The following is a 24280-nucleotide window of genomic DNA, read 5'->3' as shown; positions in this document are numbered from 1 at the left end:
TGACGCTTGGAGGAAACCTACACAAGCACGACACAGACTTGTCTCTGATGTCATAAACACCTCTGTCAGGGCAAGCTGTGATGCACAACCATCACTGCATTATAGCAACGTAATTGAACTAACATGTGATGAATGAACGTGCAGAGTCTCATATGACAAATGTCTAAGTGTAATACAGGAGGACTGTGAGGTAAGGACTTGAAACAGAGGGCCAGAGAGGAGATGTTTGTAGGAATATTAAGTGCTAATATTAAGTGAAACAGCTACTCTGGGGTTGTCTCGATAACGAGGGAGAGTGGGGTATTTAATGAACCCCACGGGCACTGGCAACCCATTTTTGACTGGGAAGGGGCTAAGGGGCTCCTTCTGGCTCTTCATAATACTAAACTAGGCAAAAAATGCCTAGGCTAAGATTCCTAATCCCACGGACTATAAGGAGTAGACTTTTGGGTTTCACAAGGGAAGCCAATGTGGGGCTGGTCGACCTTAGGGGGTAGGTCGTGCACCCCATTTTTGGGGATCCCAGATTTGACTTCGAACCCTCCGCTATTTCCCTTCATGTCATTCCCAGCTTTCTCCTCCGATTTTCTAAATAAAGGCGTAAAAAGCCCAAAAATAATCTTGAAAAAAAAAAAACAGAGCTAATGTAGAGCTGCTGTACAACTGTATTCTTTCATATGGCCAGCAGGGGGCAACTCTATTTAAACATTTTCCTTATTAGTTGTCTCAATCATAAGTGTTTAGTCTTCTTCTACACAGCATGATGTTCATCTAACTAATTGTGTTAACCATTAGCGTCAAATGGACAATTAGGTGGAGCAACTTTAACTACAACTTTAACTTTATTATTATCCTGAAGGAAATTAGATCTGCAGCAGGCAATAAGACACGACAGGTACACAAAAGGACAACATCAGAAATAAAGACATACAGAAAATCCACAGCTCAAGTGAAAAACAGGTACACCAACCGCACAGTTCAGACCCAGCAGAGAAAAGTGCATCAAATAACGTGCTGTGCAGTCGGTAAAAGTGTGTAGTTATGGTAAATGGACTTGAGCTTGTTTAGCGCTTTTCTTGTCTTCTGACTACACGAAGCGCATGTACACCGCATGTCACACCTACACATTCACACACTGATGGCAGATGTACACTGTCCATCAGAAGAAACTTATCACATTCATTCATCAGTCACTGACAAAGCAGCAGGAGCAATTCGGGGTTAAGTGTCTTGCCCAAGGACACATCGGACATGTGGCTGCAGGAGCTGGGGATCGAACCCTCAGCTTTCCGGTTGAGAGACAATGAACACTGAGCCACCATATTTAGTTATAGTGAATAATCAAGCTAAAGCAGGTAAGAGAAGAATATATAATATATTATAAAAATGTAATCTAAAACCTGTTTTACACACGTTAGAAAACAGAAAAGTTATGCCTGTAAATTAATCATGATTTGGGGCGTGGCTGCCTCTTTGAAAAGAACCTACAGGTGAGCTATACATAACCTCACTGTTGTCCAAATATTGGTCCACTAACTAAAAACGATACATTTCTTCGATTGGAATCATCATATTAAGTCTTTTAATCTTGAGATTTTGAGATTTTGCTCTCTAAAAATATCATGCTGACCTAAATCTTTTAGCCATGATAGCACAAGAACCATCTGTGATTCCCTTTGTTCTTCTATTTACAACACATATACATCATAGATATTGGACTTGTCATAATTGGGGTAAGCGTGTGATGAGTAATATTTTTAACGGCTTTGTTCGACATAATTATGTGGACAGTTGTACCTGTGTTTGATCCCTGATGTGAGAAAAAGTCTACTTTAATGTTCTCATCATTCCTTGTTGATCTTTCCATAGTTAATTGATTACAATAGTGTTCCGTGCAAGGATTATAAACAATGAAATGAAGTTTTATTTGCAGCCCTAAATGTATCATGAAGTGATCAGAACATATTTTAAGTATCCGCATCCTCTCCACCCACTCCTTCAACTCCAGACAACATTTCAAACAGGCACTAACCAGTGTCCTCTATGTCTCATACAGAAGAGGAAAAGTCTCTTTTTTTAAATAGCAGAGAGTATATTTATAAAACCAACCTTACATCTATGGTTAACAGCAGCAGTGGGATGAAAACACGGGTGGATGAAGCAGCCGTGCCTATAATTTTGAATCAGAATTGCTCTAAAAACAGCAATCTAGCAGTGCCGAGCAGTCAGAGTTATAGCCACATAAAAATCACAGATCCCCCCACAGAAATACAGCCTTGGACTTTACAATTAGAGAGAGGGAGAGGTGTTAGTGTGTGTGTATGTGTTTCAATGTGTGAGGGAAACAAAGTAACACACAACACTCCTCTTTAGTGTCCCCTGAGAGGACGAATCAAGACTTCAAAAATGGCCCTTTCTGTGAGAAACACTTGGCTTCGGTACAACAACACACACGCTCGTCTCTGCACTATAGCGCTCAGCCATCACTGCAGATAATGAGCCTCGAATATCATTAGCACATCACATAAGGCTACACACACACACACACACACACACACACAACACACCCTGCACATCGTGATCAAAACTTGATTTATCTCTCCATCGTTTACATTCAGAGCCGTTCTGTGTTAAACACGCTCATCAGTGCACAAAATAAATACAGAAAGACAAACATGTGTTTAAAGCAACACTATGTAACTTTCCATCTTTAAATAGTCTTTTCAAAGTTGATCTAACAGTACAACAACTTTCAACAGGCAGAGTAGAGTCTCTCTCATGTCCACAGATCGCCCTGCCCTCCTGCTTGTAGCACTACTGTATGAGTTTGACAGCGGGTTCTTCACGGCGCTAGCTAGTTAGCCCGTCTGGATACTGTTTGATACAATGGCTGAGGCAAAGAGGAAGACGACGGTGACGGATGAAACTAAGAAGAGAAACCGCTCTCTGTGATTTACAACATTGCAGTTGCACATAGAGACCCTCGGCGGGCACTAAAGCGCACAGAATCTAATTCCTACATATTGTTGCTTTAAAGCTCCTGTGAGGAACTTCCAATTAGTGTTGATTTTGTTGACTCCTGTTGACAAAGCAGTACCTCTTATCTCTTGATGATTTAGTGCTATACATGGGTAATTAGTGCTTTTAACATCGCATCCTGTCTTCTTCTAATGGTCATATGTATCAATAATTTTGAATCTTTGCTGTTGAATTTAAAAAGGGATGTTTCTTCAGCGTGCTGTCACTCACTTTGCCTGATATCTACCCAGCGGCAGCAGTTAGAGGCATCAAAAATAACTATAAAGAATTAGTAGAATTTAAGAGTGTAACTTCCAGATATCATGATGGTGTATCGAGAAATATTTTAGCATTAGGAATCTAGATTCTTTTTTAAAATCTTTGACAGGAAAAAATGATTTTGCCGATGATTAATACAACTTAAGACAAATATTGCCAGTGATAAAAGTAACTTCCCAGTAGATGCAAAAGATTTTTGATGAATTGCAGGCGTCTAGTGATGCCTGGATAATTGAGTGCATGTTGTGGTGCATGTTTTCAGCACCATGGACAAACCTGTGCGGCAATGCATCGACTTGCAAAGTAGATTTTAAAGCAGGGGAAATGTAAAGGTAGAACAAAACTGAGCTCAAAGATACAGATGTCAGTGTACAAGTGTCTCAAGACAACAAAATGAGTTGGCTTAGGACACATAGATATTGATTGATTGATTGATTGATTGATTGATTGATTGATTGATTGATTGATTGATTGATTGATTGATTGATTGATTGATTGATTGATGTGCACAAGTTAATCCCGTAAAAAGTGTTTTCCTCCCGATGATTGCTTGTGCATGTTGTGGAGCATGTTTTCAGCACCATGGACAGAGATCAGAGGAAGACTTACCATTAGTTAACACAATGCATCGACTTGCAAAGTAGATTTCAAGCAGGGAAAATGTATGGGTAAAAAAACTGAGCTCAAAGATACAGATGTCAGTGTACAAGTAAAAAATAAATAGGGTCAGAATTAGAAAACTTTCTGAGACATGTCATGTAAATTTAGGGAAGTGAAAAAAGTATACAGCCCTTTTTTGTACTGCTTATTCTCAGACTAACTCCTAAGCCACTTTTAACGGCACCCAAACATTCAATTTGATAATACAACACACTCAAAGGCTACTCGTCCTTCAGGCCCAGGATTCACCTTGCCAACACTTTCACTTTAACTTTGAGTGTTTAGTTGAGTGGAGTGGAAAAAGCGGGGCACAGTAACTTTCGGATGGCTGTGCCAGGCAAGATGAATCAATCCCCAAGTAATTAAATGAATCCATGTCAAACAGTAATTCAAACTGGGTCTGCTGTCCAGCTATACAGCCAGCGCTACATAAGGCGTCCATTCTGCCAAAACGTTCCTCTTTAGAGCCAGTGATTGTTGTACGGCGCTTTAGCGAGGGAGTGAGCCTGCTATGTACAGCACACCAAAGCACTCTCGGACAGCCGTGGTGCTCGAGCACAGCCAAGTATCATCAAAGTGGCGGTTTGGCAGCTGCCCTGAGGGAAGTCAGCCAAGGCCAAGTAAGGTTCTAAACCTGACACAACTACACAAGCAGAGGAAGGTGTTAAAAGGAATGTCCGCCGGGAGCCCCTTCTCATATCCGATGATGCTGCTTAACTCTTGTTTAACCATGCTACATGACCGAGGAGGGAGTCTTCTTTGGAGCAATGGAGCACGGCCATACAGTCAAGACTTAAGTGTCACAACCCGAAAGACACATGTCAGATAGGGTGACCGAGCAGGTGTCCATTTATATATCCATCTTAACTGTACGTACTACTTCAGGGGGCATTGTTGATTTTGTGATTTATTTCATCTCTAGCCTGCTGATATTGAAAATCTCCTAATCAACCGTTTCCTGCAGCACAGTTTACAAAGTTTACAAAAACAATGAGCAGCCATACAAACAAACAAAATATGATACAAGATGCATGACCCACACACACTTAAAATAACTGGGGAAAATGCCGAAAATCAACCACCTTCTTAAAGAAAGGATTTTGAGTTCCTGTACTTTTCTGTCTGATGTGTGTTTGTAGTACGGAAGCAAAAAAGAATACTTGTGCCACTGTTTTGGTTTACAAACAGCAAACTTTGGCATCAGAGGAGGGAAGAAACAAAGTACAAATACTCTTACTTTACCTGCTTATTTATTTTACGATAACGTTGACTCCTTACATCTTACATAGCATATTTACTTTACTTTTACAGTGTAGTTTTGGTAGTGAAATTTAAAAGTTGGAGAAGTGGAACAATTCTATGCTATAGTTTCAGAACTGAATACACAAAGGTTACTCAAAGAAAAAAGGAGTCCCTGGAACTCTGTTTGGAGCTAAAAAAGCTACCGGGAGAGTTACTGTTTCACTGTTGCGGACCCCCCACCAAAACTTCTTTGTGTAGCATTTTATCTTTAAACAGTGGTACACATTTTCCTCTGAGGACAGTTTGTGTTTAGAGTTATGAACATATACCTCAGAATCTGTTAACTTTTTTTTTGAGTACTTACATCAACTCAAATATTTCCAACAGTTATCAAAGCCAGAGAAATCCCTAATTTTATAATTGTTACGGGACGTGTCTTGTCGTGGCGACCGCCATGACAGACAAGACATGTTTATCGTTGCCATGGAAACACCTGATGTTACGTCAAAGACCGCTGCATAAGGAAGCGAGAGCTGCTGCTGAAAGCTGCCGTACTGTTGCTGTATGTGCTGCTGTGATAAATACGTCAAGTCAATTTTACTGGGATACATCATCGGTAAACATTTTCTCTTCCTCCTGTCGGTTTCGCCCGTTCGTCTTCACTACGGTCAAGAAAATATGGACATAGTTGCTATTGTTTTGATTGAAAGCCCCCTGGCGTAGTAATAGACATTTCCAAACTATTACCTCATTATTTCCTTATTTCAGCTTGAATGAATGTGAAGGATACTGTTAATTACTTTTATTTAATCCTGAGCCAATATTAATTAGTAATGGTGAGGACAAACATTCAAAATGAATTATACCAGTCAGTCTTCTCCCTGACAGACTGGTTTTCTATAGGTCGCCTGTGGTCTTCTCACACATGCACAAAACTCCTGAAAATGTCCTGAAATCCCCAGGTTAACATAAACGACTTCAACTACACTTTCCTGCAAGCCCCCTCGTAAAAAATGTCAGCGTGAAGTCAGGGTGAGCCGATGGCCGAACGCAGCAGGAAATATTCAGGAGAATCGACGCGAGTGAGCGAGCAGGCAGGGCTGATGACACGTACAACAAGAGACTGGTGCAGGACCGTTACCATGTTCATGCACAAAATGAGGCTGCTTCTTACTCTTTTCTCCTCACCAACATGTTACTTTCTACTCCTTTATTGATGCCATGAACACATGCAATTAGACGTAGCATTGAAATAAAAGAAGAAATAGTTTTATACATGGAGTCCTGAGATCCCACCGTCTTTCCATTTGACAGGGGACAACTTCACACAGTGAGGGACGTGTGAATAAGTAACTGAGGAAGATTTCAGTAGCAAGCTGTTCGGACATTTTCAAAACTGTATGCAGGTGAAAACAGCTAAAGAGGGATCTGTATTAAACTGAGTCTGTTTCACAACCAGTTAAAAATCGCCCACCAGTAGAGTTTAGTATCTTAAGTCTGTTTAATGACCACGTTCCTAATGTGAGTTTTACACATCCTCTCAGTGTTGGCATGCACCAACCTCCTCCCACACGGTAACTACTCACTTGCTAGATCTAAAAATTGTTCATGCAGTACTGCTTTGTCTTTGTGGTCTACCTCTAAAGTCCAGGTTTATTTCCCTACATGATGTAGTGCATGCTGGATGATGCAGGAAGATCAGACGGTATGCAAAAAGAAAAATGTATGAAAAGAATGTTTTAATTGAAGCAGTTTCCAGTTAAATCACTGCAGCTCGTACTGCCACTACTGATAAAACCCTGTGCCACCTGTTATAATGATGGACACATGGATTGGCAAAAAAAAAAAAAAAAGAACTGAAGACACACAAGCATACATTCAATCTGAACCTGTATAGACGGATTGTCTTGCAGGTTGCAGGCAGAATTATGTGGTCAGAAAAGAAAAGAGAAAACACAGCACTCACCACTTTGTCCTCCTGCAGCCAAGTCAGCCATTTATGTAAAATAAAAAGAAAGACAGAGAGAATGTGAGAAAAAGATGATATCTGAGAGCATGGTAATGACCCTACAGTCCTACCAGCAACAAACACACTTTACTGTCCAACAAACAGAGAGTTAATGTTTAAAGTACTTTACAAACAAAGTCTGTGATATAAAACTTGGATAATGTCTGGTAAAAATAAGGTGACTAAAACAACCCGCTTAAGATTCATGGTAAGAAATCAACCTTAACTCGCCGACAGGATTCAGTCTCATTGTATCAAAGTTGACGCTTTGTACGCTGATTATTATTTACAACAATGGCACCTGAAGGAACTCCATACCACAACAACCACAAGAGTGAATCAGCAGTCTGAGAAACGTCAATCTTAGAAAAAAAGGGATATGACGACTGATAAGGGTGTCATCATCAATCGTTATCTATCTTTATATATATTCAATGATCTTCATTTTTACTGCCTTCAATACAAGGTGGAAACTTTGATCGAAGTCATCAAGTTATAGAAAATAAAATAAATACATGTTGGCCAATTCGTTTACATTTCTGAAAGAGTTCAGTGGTTAAATCCTATCTAGCTGCTAACATCAGACTGATCCGTCTACTATCACACTTAACTGTTACTGCTAATACTACTCTTACCAATATTATTTACATTGCAGCTTTAAATCTATATTATCCATTGTTGTTGTTGTTGCTCTGGTTGTTTCTATCCATATTCTTCTTCCTGCATCTCCCTCTATCCCATATTCCAACCCCAACACTGTTTCAGTGTTGGGCTCGAGGTGTCTGCCGCTTAAAGGACGTTTTTTCTTCCCACTGTAACTTTGCTAAATGTTGCTTAGTGCTCCTGCTGGATTAATGTTGTCTCTTTGTAGATAATATAACAAAGAGTAAAGGTCTTTTACCAGCTCTTTTGTAAAGTGTCTTCAGCGCTAATAAAGATTGATTGATTGCTAACATCTCCTTAGGACTCGTCTCATTGTAAACCTCAGTCATGGCAGACTTTGTGACATCTGCAACACTCATTTAGTTGTCCAATGAAGTCATAGATGATCATATCAGGATGGAAGTTGTGATTGATTCCACTCTCACGGCTGTGTAGCTTGAGCCTGGTGGGTATTAGCCTAGCTTAGCAAGAAACTAGAATCTAGAAGATTCAGCTTATTGAGAGTTGTTTCTCTTTACAGGATCCAGCATGACAGCCACAACCAGTACATTTCCTAATGTTTGCACAAAGTACCACTTGTGTTGAACTTTTATACAGAATGAAAATGAAATGCAAAAATGAGAAGCAGATTTGGAGATGGGTGGCAAACAGCGTTAGCGTAAAGCACGGTGCCTAAAAGCAGGGGTCGTCAAAAGTTCAACAATACTAATATCATCTGTAATGCTCACTTGAGAGAACATGCACACGGGTTAGTGATAAGGATAAGGATTTTCCACTGGTCCTGCACTGGGAGTCTGGTAACATGTCGGAAAATGACAGCAAAGGTTGTAAGTTTCTGACTGAGAGCAGTTTTCATACAGCGGGTGTTCGCTGGTAATGGTATGTCTTTTTCTTTCAGAGAGGCAGGCGATCTGTTTGATCCTGCGTCTTACCTTCAGCTAAGTAATTAGTTGTTATATGTTGAAATATTCTTAAATTCAATGACACAAACACGACCGTTTTGAACAGAGGAGTGTGAAGGCCAGCAATAAGAAAACAAATAAGAGGAGGAAAACTTTTATCACATTTGCGTTGCAAGAATAAAATCAACTGTATTTTAAAAAGAAGTGAGAAAATGTATTTAGATGATTCAAATTGTTGAGATGAGAAAAACAGCAACAAAAAATTACAAAGCTCAGATTTCCTTTTTTACCTAACACTAACCCTGAAAGTTATTTTTTATTCTTGACAATTTGAATTTTAAGCATGTTTGATTCATTATGAAGATTTAAAAACTTCCCCAAATGTTTTTTTCTGATTGTATTTAAAAAGTTAATTACAATATAACTTGTTAATGAGGACTTACATCACTCCAGTAAAACTGAACAAGTTTGATCCTCATATTCCTGACCTATGTTATAAGTGCAGTTCACACCGTGGCACTCTATTTCACTGCTTGTGGGAATTTGCATGTGAATGTCTGTTTCCTGATGAATGTACTCTTTCTAAAAGAGAGAGGGTAATGGTGGACCTATGTTTATTACAGGCGAGGCGTTCAATTGCGCTCTGTTAGAAAAATGCATGTAGTCCCTCTCTTGGACGTTGGTTAAAAGAATTATCAGCAAGTCTGGCTCTTGAAAAACTTAGATATATAGTTAAGAAGAAAGCTTCAGAATTTGGTAAAATTTGGGAGTTTTTTTGGGAATTTGTTAAAAATGCTGACTTGGACAATGTATTGAAAGCATGATAGTGAACTGTTACTAGTACGAGAAATATGTGTCAAATGTGACTGTTTATGTTTATTATTTCACTTATTTCTTTTTTCATTTGCATTGTACAAATTACTTTTATTATTCTTGTGTTATTGATGTACTGCCACATGTTCTATTTTGGGGAGGGTTGTTTTATGTCATACTTTTGTTACATGCAAATACATATATTGTACATGTCCTGATAAATGTGAAATTCAATAAAAATATGTTTATAAAAAAAAAGTTAATGTTTGAAAAGAGACAATTATTTGAGCTTACGATTTAATGTGATTTAATGTAATATTTTTTCTATCCAGACCTAAAACTGAAAGTTCAGCTTTATTTGGAAAGTTATTCTCGACATCACAACGTATTCAGATGTTCAAAATAAGTCATCAACGTTTTTTTGTTTTTTTTTAACGTTTGTTTTTTACAGTAGTAAATTTCACCTTTCCAAGACCTTCTCTCACTGAATGCAGCTGCGGCCCGCCCCCAACACAGCACCCAGGACCCCACAGCTGAACTCTCCCCATGTTAGTCATTAGGGTGCGCTTTAGAGTGTGTGTGTTTGTGCGTGTGTGGGGTCATTAAATGTCACCCTGGCGATGCAAGGGAGGGGGAGAGAGGGGGAGAGGGGACGTCACTTATTTCAGTGGAAGACTCGCGATGCCAACACACACACACACACACACACATACGCCCTGCTGTGCGTGTATAGGGCACCTCCGGACCCCTGGGATACGGAGACGGAGTAGGAGACCACCCCCTTTGTCCACAGCTCAGTCTAATGCCCAATTAACCTTTACCAGCTCCTGCCTGGGTCACACACACACAGGCAAACACACGCAGGCACCAATCATATTCACACACACACACACACACACACACACACACATAAATACACAGTCGCACACACACACAGCCCACATACAGTATATGTCAACACACATCCAGAGCATACTATACACTTGCTTTTCAAACACGGCTCAACACCTCCACCTGAGCTCCAACACCTGAGGCCCCGCTGTACACTGATTGGTCGACAGTATGTGCTATAAAAGAGTACCAGAGACCGGACACAACGAGAAATATTTCCTTTATGAACACACCAAGTTCAGACTACTAGATATCATGCGTTAAAATGAAATATGTGAGTAGAATATTCAAGACGATTTTTTTTTAAGATCGATCATATGGAGCCCCAAAAGATCCAAATAGTGAAAGATGAACTCAAAATTCAAACATGTCATTGAATGTTTCCTAAATAATTGTTTATGAAATCATGTTGGGGAAGCCATTTTTCTTCTCTTTTTGTTTTCAGTCATTAAGTAAAAAGAAAAAGGAAATAATTATGTGGGTTTTCCCCCTGACCTCTACTTCAGAGAATTGCATGGTGAGAATAAGGACAACGTGCCTATGATTCAATTGGAATTGAAATGTTGAGATTTAAATCCAAATATCAAAATTTCCTCATCCTCTGTTGAAAGAAAAATTCTCCTCTAATTTATGTCATCTCATAACTTGATTTATAATCAAAGTTTAACATTTGGGGGTTTATTAGAAAGCTTAACTTTCCTCACAACATAATTTTTCACATCACTATAATTCAAATCTCAAAAACAAAATGAAAAGATAAACTGTTTTTCATTATTTCTTGGCAATGACTCGCTTGTACCCACGCTCAAGTTAGCATGAGAAAAAATGGAAATGTCTATGATAAATAAAACTGCAACAGAGAGGAAACATTTCATTTTCCTGCAAAGAGGGAGCATAAAATGACCCAGTACAAATAAATTAAAGACTTAAATAACTTTTCAGTTAATGTAAAATAACAACGTAAGATTTCTTATTAGAGGTTAAAGCATTACCTTCAAGCTAATTTTAACACATATTTTTAATAATTAAACAAACATTATTTTGCATGGTTTCAGTTTCTGACTGGTTTAATACTTCAAATACTTTTTGTCAGTATGTGACTCCATATGCTTCCTTTTGGGGGGAAGTCGACACGAATCAATACAAAGTTAGTGTAAGCCCCCTCTTCCTGGAACACACTACAGGCTGGCTTGCGGCTGAGAGATCTCTAGTAGATCACTCTACTCTAGTAGGTCACTCTAGTAGAATTTAAAGCGATGCTGAAAGATCACAAATCTAAATCAGTCGGGGGCTGTCTATGTTAATAGCCCTGCATTGGACACTTGACTTGACGTTTAATGTGTTTGTATGATGTTGTTGTGTGTATTGGCCATGCATCCACTTTGTGTTTTGATGTATGTACTTCGAGGTTTTTTTGTTTTGTTTTTATTGCCACTGATGTAAACAGGTCTCTCTTGAAAAAGAGATTACAAAATCTCTATGAGACTACCTGGTAAAATAAAAAAATAAAAAGTGATCACCCTGATCCCATTTCCAATAAAACCCCAAAAGGATCTGTTGATCTCTACCATGGTGATAATGATCCCAACAACAGGTCATGAGGTGCTGACTGTGTTGTTATAGGAAAATACTGTGAGTTATATCCTGACGGCTTCAGAGTCAACACATGTCAAACTAGGAGATCGCTAGTGGCAGATTCAGGAGAAATTTTTAGTTTGAATTACCGTATTTGATCGTAGAGAGACCCTCCCTCCACAGCGGGCGCAGAACTTGGTCTTGCAGTACGAGCACAGGCTCCCACAGCCGTCTGCAAACTTGGTCTTGCGGCAGATGCCGCAGGTTGGCGCGTCATCCCGATGAACGGCCGAGCTCGCCGCCACCGAGGCCTGCCGGATCACCGTCTCCCTGTAGCTGGACAACTGCTGCTGGATACCTCTGCAATAAAAAAAGCAGGAGGGAAAAATGAATATTTGGTATCTTTGGTAGATGATTGTACTCTTAGGTTAAGATAAGATCATTCGTTATTGATCCCCAGTGGGGAAATTCAAGTGCTGCAGCAGAAGAAAGACAAGAAGAAGAGCATGCATATGAGTGCAAGCAAAGTAAATTACGATAGTATAACAAAAGTTATGTTGAGACATGTTGACACTTGCATAAACTTACATTAAAGTAATGGGTGTTGCTAATGTGTGATGGTGTTTTTTACCCTCATGTATCTATAGATGTGCTAGTGTCCATACAAAGCTTCACTTATGCACAACCATGATTCAAGCTAAATGCTAATGTCTCCATATTGATGTGAAAACATCAACATGGTAAAGCTTTTGATATATTACAGGTAATAGTAATCATGGCCCAAAACTTAGCTAAAGGTGTTAGCATGCTAACATTTACCCTAAGAAGCATAACAGGTTGAGTGTAGTGATGACATTTTCTTCTTTAAAAAGCTTCAGGCAATAAGTACAGCTGAAGATGCCTATGAGTTAACTAGTTGATTAGTTTAAAGTGCATACCAACTTCAGGGCTCACCCAAGCCTAAGGCCGCCTATGCAAGATATCAAACTGTATCCTGTTTAGTAGTCTGTACTTGCATTAAAAGGTAGGGGGTGAAATCACATGAAAGTGACATACATACAGTAGAAATTGACTGAACCAATGGATTTTAACAAACGTGCTAACAGACTGCTTTCTCAGTTTTAATGGACAGCCATTGCAGACAAGAAACAACAAGAAAGGAGAAAATGCAAGAATGATCACTGACCAGAAGTGAACAGGCTATGTAATGTGGACTTGGACGCTAAAAATCAAATAGTACATGTAGAGTTATGTCAGTCTTGAGCGGACAGACATAAAAAAAATGATGATGTAACTGCACCAATTAAAGAGTGATGTAATAAAATAATAATAATACAAATGTACAATTCCATTGTATGAACAAATAAATAAACAAAGCAAAGCAGAAGTGAAGTGAAACCAGAGTATGAAGGAGACAGTCGTTGCATTAAGTCCAGTCGATATCACCGCTCTCTCTGAATTGTTTGTGTTTTGGTGCAATCAACTTTTTTCGTGTGTGCTTGTGTTTCAGGCCGCTTTGCCGACTCAAGAAACTCCTCAGATCGATGTGGGAAAGAAAGGAGAAGAGTATTGGTTTTATCTAAGGCGTTACAGTATGTTGATTAATTGGATTTCACACTGTGGAGATTGAGGAGGGAGCAAATAGAGGGGAAACAGACCAGAGAGGAGCTGACGGGCTGAGAGGACACACTGGGTATTCTTATTTGATTTAGTCGGGCTGCTTTCTCCTGACTCTCATCTGAGCAGGCAGGTGTCTAAAAAAACGCATAATAATTTACAGATGGCTCTTAACAAGATTATCTAACATATTCTGTCCATGCATCCTTTCATAAGCATTAAAAAATTGGGAAGCATAAGAAAGGCAAGTAAAGACAGCAAGGGATGATAAATAACAGAGTTAAGGAACTATAAAGACGATAAAAGAAGGAGGAGAGAACGGTATGGAGACTGGAAAAGAAAAGGAGCGAGAAGAAGAAAAGAGACAAAGAAAGAAATAAAGGGAAGAGAGGGAGAGAGAGGAGACTGGAGTATAAAGAAGTGTTGGCTTAAAAAGCCATGAAGATCGAACAGAGAGGAGACCCCTTAGGTCCTCAGACACGCTCACTCAACAATAAGTAGGAATTTGGTTTGGTGCTCTTTGGTGCCCACCGCAGGTTTCTAACTGTAACTGCACTGTCGTGAGACACATAGTGCTGTCACACCTATACCAGTCAGACAACGATGTTTGTTTACAAGCAGAAGGTGCAAAGCCGACAAAGACGTGCGAGAAGTTAAACACGTTGACCAATAAGGTAGAGTAATATTACCTGATTTTGCACAAATATGACTCTTTAGTCTGATGTTTGCAGACTGTTTGCAGGTGTATTTAACTGGTTGAAATTGGTTTGCACGGTTTCTGAACTTATAAAGCTATCCTGAAGAGTCGCAATGAGAGAGACAACTTTTTGGCTTAAGAGGGATTTAGTTATTTAATTGTGAGCAAACTTGAGGTATCACTTGAGTTAGAGGACTTTCCGCACCTCTAAAGCTGCTAAACATGAGACGATGATGACACTGCTAACAATACAGCCGAACGTTATGTCGAAATCTTTTCTGAATAATATCTGCAGCGGTGTTCACTTCACTCTGCTTCTTGCTCAGTCACTCTCTCTCTTTCTCCTCCTAGCTTCATCTTTCACCGTACTCTTTCTCTTAGCCTCGGCCGTCATATCAGCAGTACAGAGACGTGCTAACTAGCTGCTCTGTAGCTGAAGGCTGATGTGTAAACTGTAGTGCTGTAAAGTTACAAACTGCAGTTAACAGGCGATAGTGCTGCGCTGTGGACAAGTAAGAGACAATGAAAGTTATAGTGCGACCTTTAAAACTACTATTTCAGTTATAGAAAGTGACATATTGTTCTTTTGGGGGGTAAGGGAATTTCCTCCATGGTTTCTGTATCAGTATTGATTATAAATGTTGTCAACTAAAGTAAAAGAAATCTGACAGAGAAAGCTGAGTTCTCCAGCTCTTATCTGTTACAGCATTGCCTACATGTCCCAGGATGCATTTCTGCTGCATCCCCTGCCTCACTCAGCTGATATCTTCTGCCATATTCAGTATAAACAGAGCTGAATGCTGGAGTCAGTCCAAACAACATTTCTAGCATTGATCAACATGTTAAGCAGAGTCCTAGTTCTTCCAGGCCAACACCTCCATCAAACTCCTGCAGCGGTGCTGGAAGTACAACACATTTGTATGCAGCGCCCCAAAGAGAACATTTACAACAACTGAAGGTGTTTCACACTGTTCATCTTGGTGGGACCAAAACTCTACAGAGCATGTTGTTCTCTGGGCTCGTGTCATACAAAAGTGGAATGGCTGGTGCTAAATTCAGTTTTTTTCAGTTTTTTTAAACCCTGCTAATTTGACTCACTGCATCACTACTTCATGACTCCTCAAACATGCGATTATTTCATTTATTTATTTTAATTTCATAAATCAGGCTGACTGAATGAAAGTTAAAAAGCCAAAGAAGAGGTTGACAGCAGGATAAAAGGAGAAGAAGACAGCAGTGAAAAGTTAAAAAAGAAGCATGATAAGAGGAGAAACTTACAATTTGTATTATTCAGTTGTTAATATCTTAGGATCATAATATGATTGTCTTGTCTGATTATTTATTATAGAATCACTGTATCGTAATATCTTCTTTAATGTGGGCGATGAATTACGCCCATCGTGTATCATGTTTGATTTTTCCCTGGGATTCTGTTTTCTTATTTATCAAACTCAGAAAGGGAAGATTGAAATCTGCAGAATTTCCCTTTAACACCATGATCCAATGAAAAATAATAAGCTGCCTCAGAGCCTCAAACTGAGTCAAAAGTCCAACATTTTTCATTCATGTCAAAGAAAACTACCCAACAAAACTCTTCTTACTATTCTAACTCTTTTTATGAAATGGCAAAAAGGTAAAAGGAGAGAAGTCACAGAAGGAGAGAAAAGGAGGAGACCGGATATGAAATGATAAAAAAAAGAGAGATGAGAGGAGTAGAGCGACAGGATTAAATAGTGTTTGCACTTGAAATCTTACCAATATAAAACTCTGCGTTCTCGGTCATAAAGGTAAAGTGCTCCTATAATAACATGTTTCAACTTTCCCCAAATCTTAAAAACTAAAACAACAATTTAAAACCAACAATAAATCATAATTTAAAATCTAATTTTAAGTAAACTTTGAAAAAATGTTGCAACAAATAAGACAGACAAAATAATGAGAACAAAAATGTGATTAATTACTATTTCTGTTATTTTTAAAGTAGTAGTGAAAGTGTAGAATTATTTTAAGAGGTAGTCGGTGATGCACTCTTTGGACATCAACTTAACAAATAATGACGAAAAGTTAAAAAGTAAAGACTAGATCAGAAAATAACGTCATATTAATGATAAATATCCAATCCAGACCAAATATATAGAGAGAAATCCTTTACTGAAGAACTGCAGGAAAAAGTAGTGACCTTATGTGCGTAAATAATTCAACTTTTTAGCAACATTTTGTGAAAAACAAGACCAAATATGAAATTCTTCTTAAGAGTCTCAATTAAGAGGCAGTCTAAAAGTCCCAATATGCATCTAACAATATATCTGTTATAATGCACAATGTATAATAATATAATAATAATGCACCAGTGTGACAAGATGAATAGAACAATGCAGGACTATGGAGAGGAGTTTTTCACAATGTAAGGTAAAGCTAGCTGAGACATGTTGGACTACAAGTTGAAATCCCAGCTCTGAGCTCCTCACAGTAAATCTCTGCTCCGTCATTTAACCATCAATCAAACAGAGTGAGGAGCATTTCATCTGATAAGATACTAAAGCATATCACTTTCTCTGACTGCAGGACCAGTTTACTTACAGACTGGGGGTCAGTGATTCAGCCTCCTCCCCCATCAGCTCAGCCTTTAAAAAACTACAAATCCCAGCAGTTGAGGCCAGAAAAAAAGAAGTCCTACATCCAGTCGTTTAGTCCACATTGCTCTTTGTGTTCATCGGTACAAACTAAATACACCCTGATAAGAACCCTTCAGAGACCCTAAGGACGAGGAAATGTTAACACCTGCCCACACACACACACACACACACACACACACACACACACACACTAACAAACAAAGTTAAGTGCACAAGCACACACTTCCTGGGAGCAATAGCCAAAGGTCAGGGTGAGGTCACCTGCTGCTGCAGCACGGCAGGATTTACTTCCTGATCCACCACTCACACTGTGACTGTCCCAACTGCTCTGTTAAGATAGACTAATATACAGTCTACATGCTCGTTATATGGAGCCAGTGGGACTGATGTGCAGGGCTGTTTATTGAATAATGAACCAGTCCTACAGGCTTGTTTAGAGGAATTAAGCTAAAACCTCTTCCACACGTTTTCACATTTTGGGGTTTAAATGTCTGTTGTTGAGGTAGCATCCTTTAAAAACCTGAAACAAATGTTACATAGGTCTCTTAATTACCACAAGACCCTGCAGCGCGCCAATAGCCTTAGTGGTCTAATGCGTGCGCCCCACATGCAGAGGCTGTGGTCCTCTTGGGCGGGTGGCCTGGGTTTGGGTCCAACCTGTGGCTCCTTTCCTGCATGTCACTCTCCACTCTCTACTCGATATGATAAAAACAGTATTTTAACCTCACAGGACTCTGGTCTACTGCTGTGTCTTTGACAATTTGTGTTGTTATTGTGTTAATTGTGAGTTTTTAAAAGGGTACAGTATTGATTTAAAGAGCCCATATTATGCCCTTTTTGGGGTTTGTATATTTAATCTATGTACCTACTTTTGTACGTTCACAATAGCTAAAGTCCGAAAAAAGTGTCTGTTTTCATGTACTGCTCCTCCTTGCTCCCACTACGCTCTGAGTCCGTCAGCTACGCTCTGCTGAGCCCCCACTGTTAGACCCCACATGGGCCAAGTCTGCTCTGATTGGTCTGCCGATCCACTCTGTCGTTATTGGTCAGTTGCTCAGCACGCGTCTCGGAAATTTCAACATGAGCTGCAGGGCTTGCCACAACGAGCCAATGGGATTAGATCAGTGATCTCACACTGACAATGACGTCGGACTGACACATTTTTTTTTATCTCTGACGTCACCTCTGCGCGTCAAATAGGAGGGAAGATCAGATCACAACAAACGGTGTCCCACGTTCCTGAGCTCTATTTTACAGACCTACAGGCACATCGCAGAGAAATATCTAGTTTGAAAAACTCCAGATCCTGTCTTGCCCTGAGGATTTAATGAACAGACACTCCGTGCTGCTCGTCTCCTCCTCTTCAGCAGAAGAAAGATCTGAGTTGTCTACTTAGTGGACAGAAACAAATACTGCGTGTTCAAAAAGTAGCTCTTTTCCCGACTGTTGTTTCAGTCCCTTGGCAACGGGCGCCATTGCTTTTTGGTTGTGTGTGCGCACCCCTTCTGTTCTGTGACCTAATCTGAAAGGCCCTTAACAAAGAATAACTCAAAGAATGTACATGATCATAGAAGTAAAAGTCTATCAACTCCCGAATCCTGAAAGATCATTTTACTTGTTTTATCATTGGAGTCTGGTTGTTTAAAAAATAAAAAACATGGACTCTTACTTCATAATCAATCTTGTTTTCTAAAGGTTTGAGATTCAACATGAAGATGAAGGGTTCTGTTTTGCTTCTTATTAAGATTATTTGTATTGACTTGTTATTTTAAAGGCACTACTGTTGACGATAGGTGGCCTTCATCCAAAATAGCTTTTATTGGTATTAGGTTGAATAAATCCTTATTGGCTGGATGTAACTACACTTAATACAAGAAGCATCCAGGGATACACTCGCTCACCCTCACTGCATCTTATTACTCTCCTGTCTTTATCCTCATTCTGTCATTGGGTTCATCAGGTTTGAAGATTATATTTTAAAACCTTTACGTTCCAGTTCTGCTGCCCATCTTCTCTTGCCAGGTTTCTTTTTCCTTTATATTTGTACTTTCCTTACCTCATAGCACATTATTAACTTTGGGTCTACTTTTCTTCCTGTTTGGTCTACTCGCTAATCTTGATTAAAAAAGAGGCATGTTTAAAATAAAACTTCAACAAAGGAATGAAAAGGACAAAGGAAGGGTCAATTAAAGAACTCTCCGCTTGAGACAGTAAAAAAATGTGATTAATCAGCATTAACTGTTGAAATTTTGCGACTGAACTTTAACTTAAATACTCTTAAAACTCTTAAAACTTTTACTTTTACTTTTGAAAAAGTAGCATTGAATAAAAATTGAAAAAAATAAAGATATACATAGAAATATTAATACAATACTATGTGTTTGAGGTAGTGGTGATGTACTCTTGTGATCAAAATATTACATCAAACAGTTGGAAAAATGTACTACACATGAACAACACTTTGGACAAAATAAGCGCAACACGGCATGCGGGGCAGTAATCGTTTGACACTGATTAAATGTTGGTTTTTGATGTTTGTAGTTGCTGATGGTTGTTGGGTATCTGGGAAGTTGCAAGTGTGGTCTTTGTGGATCTGTCTTGACTATGTTACGTTATGTGTTGACCTCTATTCCTTTTCCCCCTCCCTTTCTCCACTTTTTTTTTAAAGAGGACATTATTATAGCCCTTCTCCACCTTTTCAAACAGTCCCCCGTGGTCTAAATGAAACATCTGTTCTGTGCTTTGGTCAAAATATAACATGAATCAAACACCAGAGGAGGTTTGTGACCCTGTATAAACCAGCTCTCTCAGAACGCTCCGTTTTGGTGTGTGTGTCTCTTTAAATGAAATGACCCATGAAATCTCCCCTTCACAAGATGAATTATGAAGATAAGCATGTTTCAAGTAAATCCTTCTGTATTGTATAAACTTTAGAATGTATGGTTTACAGAGTTACAACACAGAGACTGTCTCTTAAATTAGAAACAAACCTCAACTCAAAAGACAGACTAAGATTTTGCATCGAGCCCACCATCGGCCCACTTTAAATGTTGGGTCACATCCCACAATGGTAAATCTCTTACGTCATGTGTGATGTTGTGTAAAGTATTTTTTATTAACATGCTAACTGTTTGCCTCGTATCACTCAACAACATGCTAAACTAAGTACCAGATCTGATCTCTTCAGTCAACAGAAACCAGGTAGTTCACGGACAATCTAACACAAATGGGGTGTGTTTGCTCTGTGTGTGTGTGTGTGTGTGTGTGTGTGTGTGTGTGTGTGTGTGTGTGTGTGTGTGTGTGTGTGTGTGTGTGTGTGTGTGTGTGTGAGCGTGTGTGTGCTTGTGTGTTTGTGGCTTGTTTGTGTGTTTTGCAACAAACAAAGTAGGACGTTCCGTAGAAGCAAACAACAAGGAGCAGGAAATATATCAAGTACGTCTCTGCAAGTCAGCCAACCACAACAAGCCATCAGATTCTCTGTTGACGGTGAGAAAAAAACAAAAAAGCCTTTATCACATCAAATATCAGTGCCAGGATATGTATGAGGATGGGGGGAGGGGGGGGGGGATCGTTATGAGAACAAGACAGGCTGGAGAAAAGAGGCCGTTCGACAGGAAGAGAGAGAGATCAGAAGGAAATGTACAGTATGGAGGACAAACAGAAAGCAAGCTCATTAAGAAAAAGCAGGAAGATATCCATATTCAAATGCAGTGAGACACAAGGTTAAAGCAAAGTGAGAATAAAAGCTTCTCCTTCTTATGCACACAAACTTCACTCTTGGAAGACATAAAAACAGACCAGTGTGTGTCTATGTGGGTGCATACTTACATATTTTAAACAAACGGCACATGATTCACTGCAGAAAACATCATTAACATAAAGTGTCTCATCATGAAGCTGTGCAGCACTAACAAGCTCTGCACTCGGACTCCACATAGAGAAAGAAACCCTAAGCATTGTCTATGAGAATGTTCAAAGGAAATTGGATTACATAAAGGAAATACTAAAAATCCCTCGTACAGAAAACATCTCCAGCGCTTCACTGTGCATGATGAGGGCATCTTGAAAATCTACCAACTTTCAACAACAATGTGTCTTTTGCTTTTATTTTGGAATTAACCAGAAACTTTAAACCAGGTTAAATAAAATGAATAAAGTAAGACAGACTGTGCATTCAAACTTTTAGAAGCGCACCACCGTCTGTCGCCGGGAATAAGAAAATTCACTGGATAAAGAAACGCCAACTGGAATCTTCAAATGTTAAAATAGTGACTCTATCCGTCAGTTGAGTGAAATCACTTTTTTTAAGTTTATTTTTTGGCTTTTTATACTTGTATTTTAGAGATAGGATATTGGATAGGGAGATAAATTTGAGTAGAGAGAGTGGGGAAGGGCACGCGGGAAAAGAGCAAAAGGTCGGACCCAAACCCGGGCCGCCCGCCCGCCTGCCGCTGCACATGGAGCATGCACAATGACCACTAGCTCACCAGCACCCCTGAAATGACATTTTTAAATCACTCTGTAAACCCTATACAATAACTTTGCATGATTTGCAGCTAAAAATAATAATCGTTATATTTCTAAAACTGGCGTCCGTTCTAACCTTCATTTCAGCCCTTTCCTCTGTAACGGTTCATCTCAGCTGCGATCTTTTAAAGGCCCTCTTCTCTAAAAGTCCTTATTACTTAACAAGCTGTCTCAAAGCTTCTCAAGTTACATGCACAGAACAAACATTCAACATACAAGACTTTGAAATGTGTGCTTACTCACACACACATAAAAAGAGAGAAACTCATGTCCATGTGCACCGTTCCTTATATCATATCAACATGCAAACTACCATGAGAGCAGGCGCAGTGGAGTGTTGCATATGGTTTAAAATGCAACCAAAGGAAAATTCTTGGAAGTGGAAATTGATCACTGAACTCATTGAAAGGTTAACGTTGTGGAAACAAATCCCAAGAAAAGAGCATTACGGTTAAAGTCTATAGTGTGGCCCTTAGGTTCCCATAAGAGACGTACGTCCATCTTTGAAAATGAGTCATGATGAGTGTATCTATTTTTAACAAAATCTAACTAAAAATAACTAAATCGTTTGTTGGAAACATTTCTGGGCCATTGTCGCTTTTTAGTAATTACTAAAATAGAAGGAAATGGTGCATTTGTTGGTGACTATTTTCAGGTACATGAGATCTATTAGTGGGTATATTTAGCTCCAAGATGAGTCGAAAACAAAAAAATAAACTACAGTGTGCAGCTTTTGTTCACGACAAATCAAAGAACATATCATCGAATGTGAAGGCTCATTCTTCTTTTTTACGATCGTTTTTGGACAAGAAAGGAGCTCTATAGCATGAAGGAATGAGATAAACCATTGGCCATATAGGTGATTCAGAGAAGAGTAAAGACGATGAATGAAAAGGGTGAGGACGGGTGGAGGAGAGAGGAGGAGAGGGGGAGGAGTATGTGGACAAACTTTATGGCACTGTGACAGATGCTACAATGAACCGTAACTCAAAGCTGGACAGCGCACGGACCTTTACCTGGCAAGGACAAATGAGGACACACACACACACACACACACACACACACACCATCAACTTTATCAGGGATATCCCTCGTTGGTATTTTAACACTGGGGGACATTTTCTAGATGAAAACTTCAGTTTACTTCTTCAATAACAGGAATTGAATCATAAATGAAATTAATATTATAAACCCAGTGGATGCATTACCAGGCCTCGTGTCTGGGTTCATAAATTCTTCTCTCTGATGATTGCAGCTTGATGGAGGTTGGAAAAAAGGAGTTGAAATAGGTCAGTGACCTTTTCATGTGGTCACCAAAACATTGTGCGTTTGTGAGTGGGCTGGTGATGTAGGGAATAAGTAAGCCCTTTATTCAATCTGGCATACAATTACATTCTGCCCCTGACTAAAGGTTGTTCTAGCAGCCGCGAGTACAAGCCATCAACTACTAATCTTCTGAAAACATTATATCAGTTTAATGATTTCATAAGATGTTGTTTTAATAGTGCACCAGAAAATGGTTTAAGTCCCAGGGGGTGGGAAAGAAGGAATTCACTGTCGTTTATTTCGCCCTCGTCTCACTTCAACCATCCAGCTGCCGTAAATACCAGCCAGGGTCAGATTAATCTACCATGAGACCCAAGGGCACGATAAGCTCTAGTCCCCACAATGTGGTCAAGTTCCCATCAGGTCAGCGGGCATACTCTACAATCTGTTCCATGTTTGCAGTGTGACAGTTAGCAATGTGCAACGACAGCAATAAGAAGCTGACAACATAATCAAATAAGAAAAGAGACAAGATGTGAAAATGATTGGATTTTCTTACCATTTCAGTTGATATCTGCTTCATTTTGTCACCAAATTAAACATGAGTCAATCAAATTCCCAGAACTTATTGCCTCACAATGAAGCCAAGGCCCCCACTCGCCACCAGTACAACAAATGTGTGTGAATCCGCAGCTGAAGATTCTCCTTAAACTTTAACAATTTACACACTGCTACCTTATAGTGTTACAGAACATCATTTAGAGTGGTGCTCTTTAGTGAAACTATGTTTGTTTCTGACATGTTTGCCCCATGTTGTAGTTATAGAAGCAGCGTTAGATCTTCATCCACCTAAATGTTTTACTTGCTTCAGTACGATTTAGAGGCAGCAAATGATCTGTCAAAAACCTGTCTCTAATTAAAATGTTACCAAAGACGCCTGAAAAACATTTAACAGCTGCTCTTTAACTATACTCATTATTTAGTATGTTAATATACATAATAATACATATAAATATATATATCTATATATATATATAGATATATAATCATTATTTTAGTTTTTTGTTAGGAGTATTTTTGCTCTGTTGTCAGTACAGGTGTAAAAATAGACATTTCACTCATACTCACAAACAGTTACTAATAAACCTCATATATTTAGATCTTCTGCTTTTGGTTTGATTGTCATTGTTACCGTATGTAGATTATTACATTGTTTAACATAATTGTGTATTATTTTCTGTAACTAGGGCGCGACCGAGATGAGATTTTTGGGTCTGATACCGATAGCGATATTAGGGAGAGAAGAAAATCTGATAACGATATATCGGCCGATATCTTTTTAAGATCTATCTTCGATCTGTAGAGGTGTATATAGATATAGATAAACACATTTGTGCAGTTATCAAACACTTTTATAATTGATTTATAATGAAGACAAGATGTTCACTCAACAGGAAAGTAACTGAACATGTACGTTCATCACCGC

General features: G+C 39.1%; 1 protein-coding gene across 27 annotated transcripts in view; it reads right to left on the bottom strand.

Annotated features, from left to right (window-relative positions):
• Positions 1–24280, bottom strand: part of LOC132975911 (regulating synaptic membrane exocytosis protein 1-like) — a 113869-nt gene that overhangs the window by 68605 nt on the left and 20984 nt on the right. For 26 of the 27 annotated variants that reach the window (XM_061040793.1, XM_061040792.1, XM_061040788.1 and 23 more), the window contains 2 exons: positions 12201–12411; positions 7166–7177 (listed from right to left, as the gene is read on the bottom strand). In XM_061040793.1, coding sequence (XP_060896776.1) covers positions 7166–7177; positions 12201–12411 — 223 coding nt within the window. The remainder of the gene's footprint in view (positions 1–7165; positions 7178–12200; positions 12412–24280) is intronic. The other variant, XM_061040790.1, reaches the window with a different exon arrangement.

The sequence above is a fragment of the Labrus mixtus genome, chromosome 6, assembly GCF_963584025.1.
Source record: "Labrus mixtus chromosome 6, fLabMix1.1, whole genome shotgun sequence".
Taxonomy (NCBI): domain Eukaryota; kingdom Metazoa; phylum Chordata; class Actinopteri; order Labriformes; family Labridae; genus Labrus; species Labrus mixtus.
This window is presented reverse-complemented; position numbering and strand designations above follow the sequence as displayed.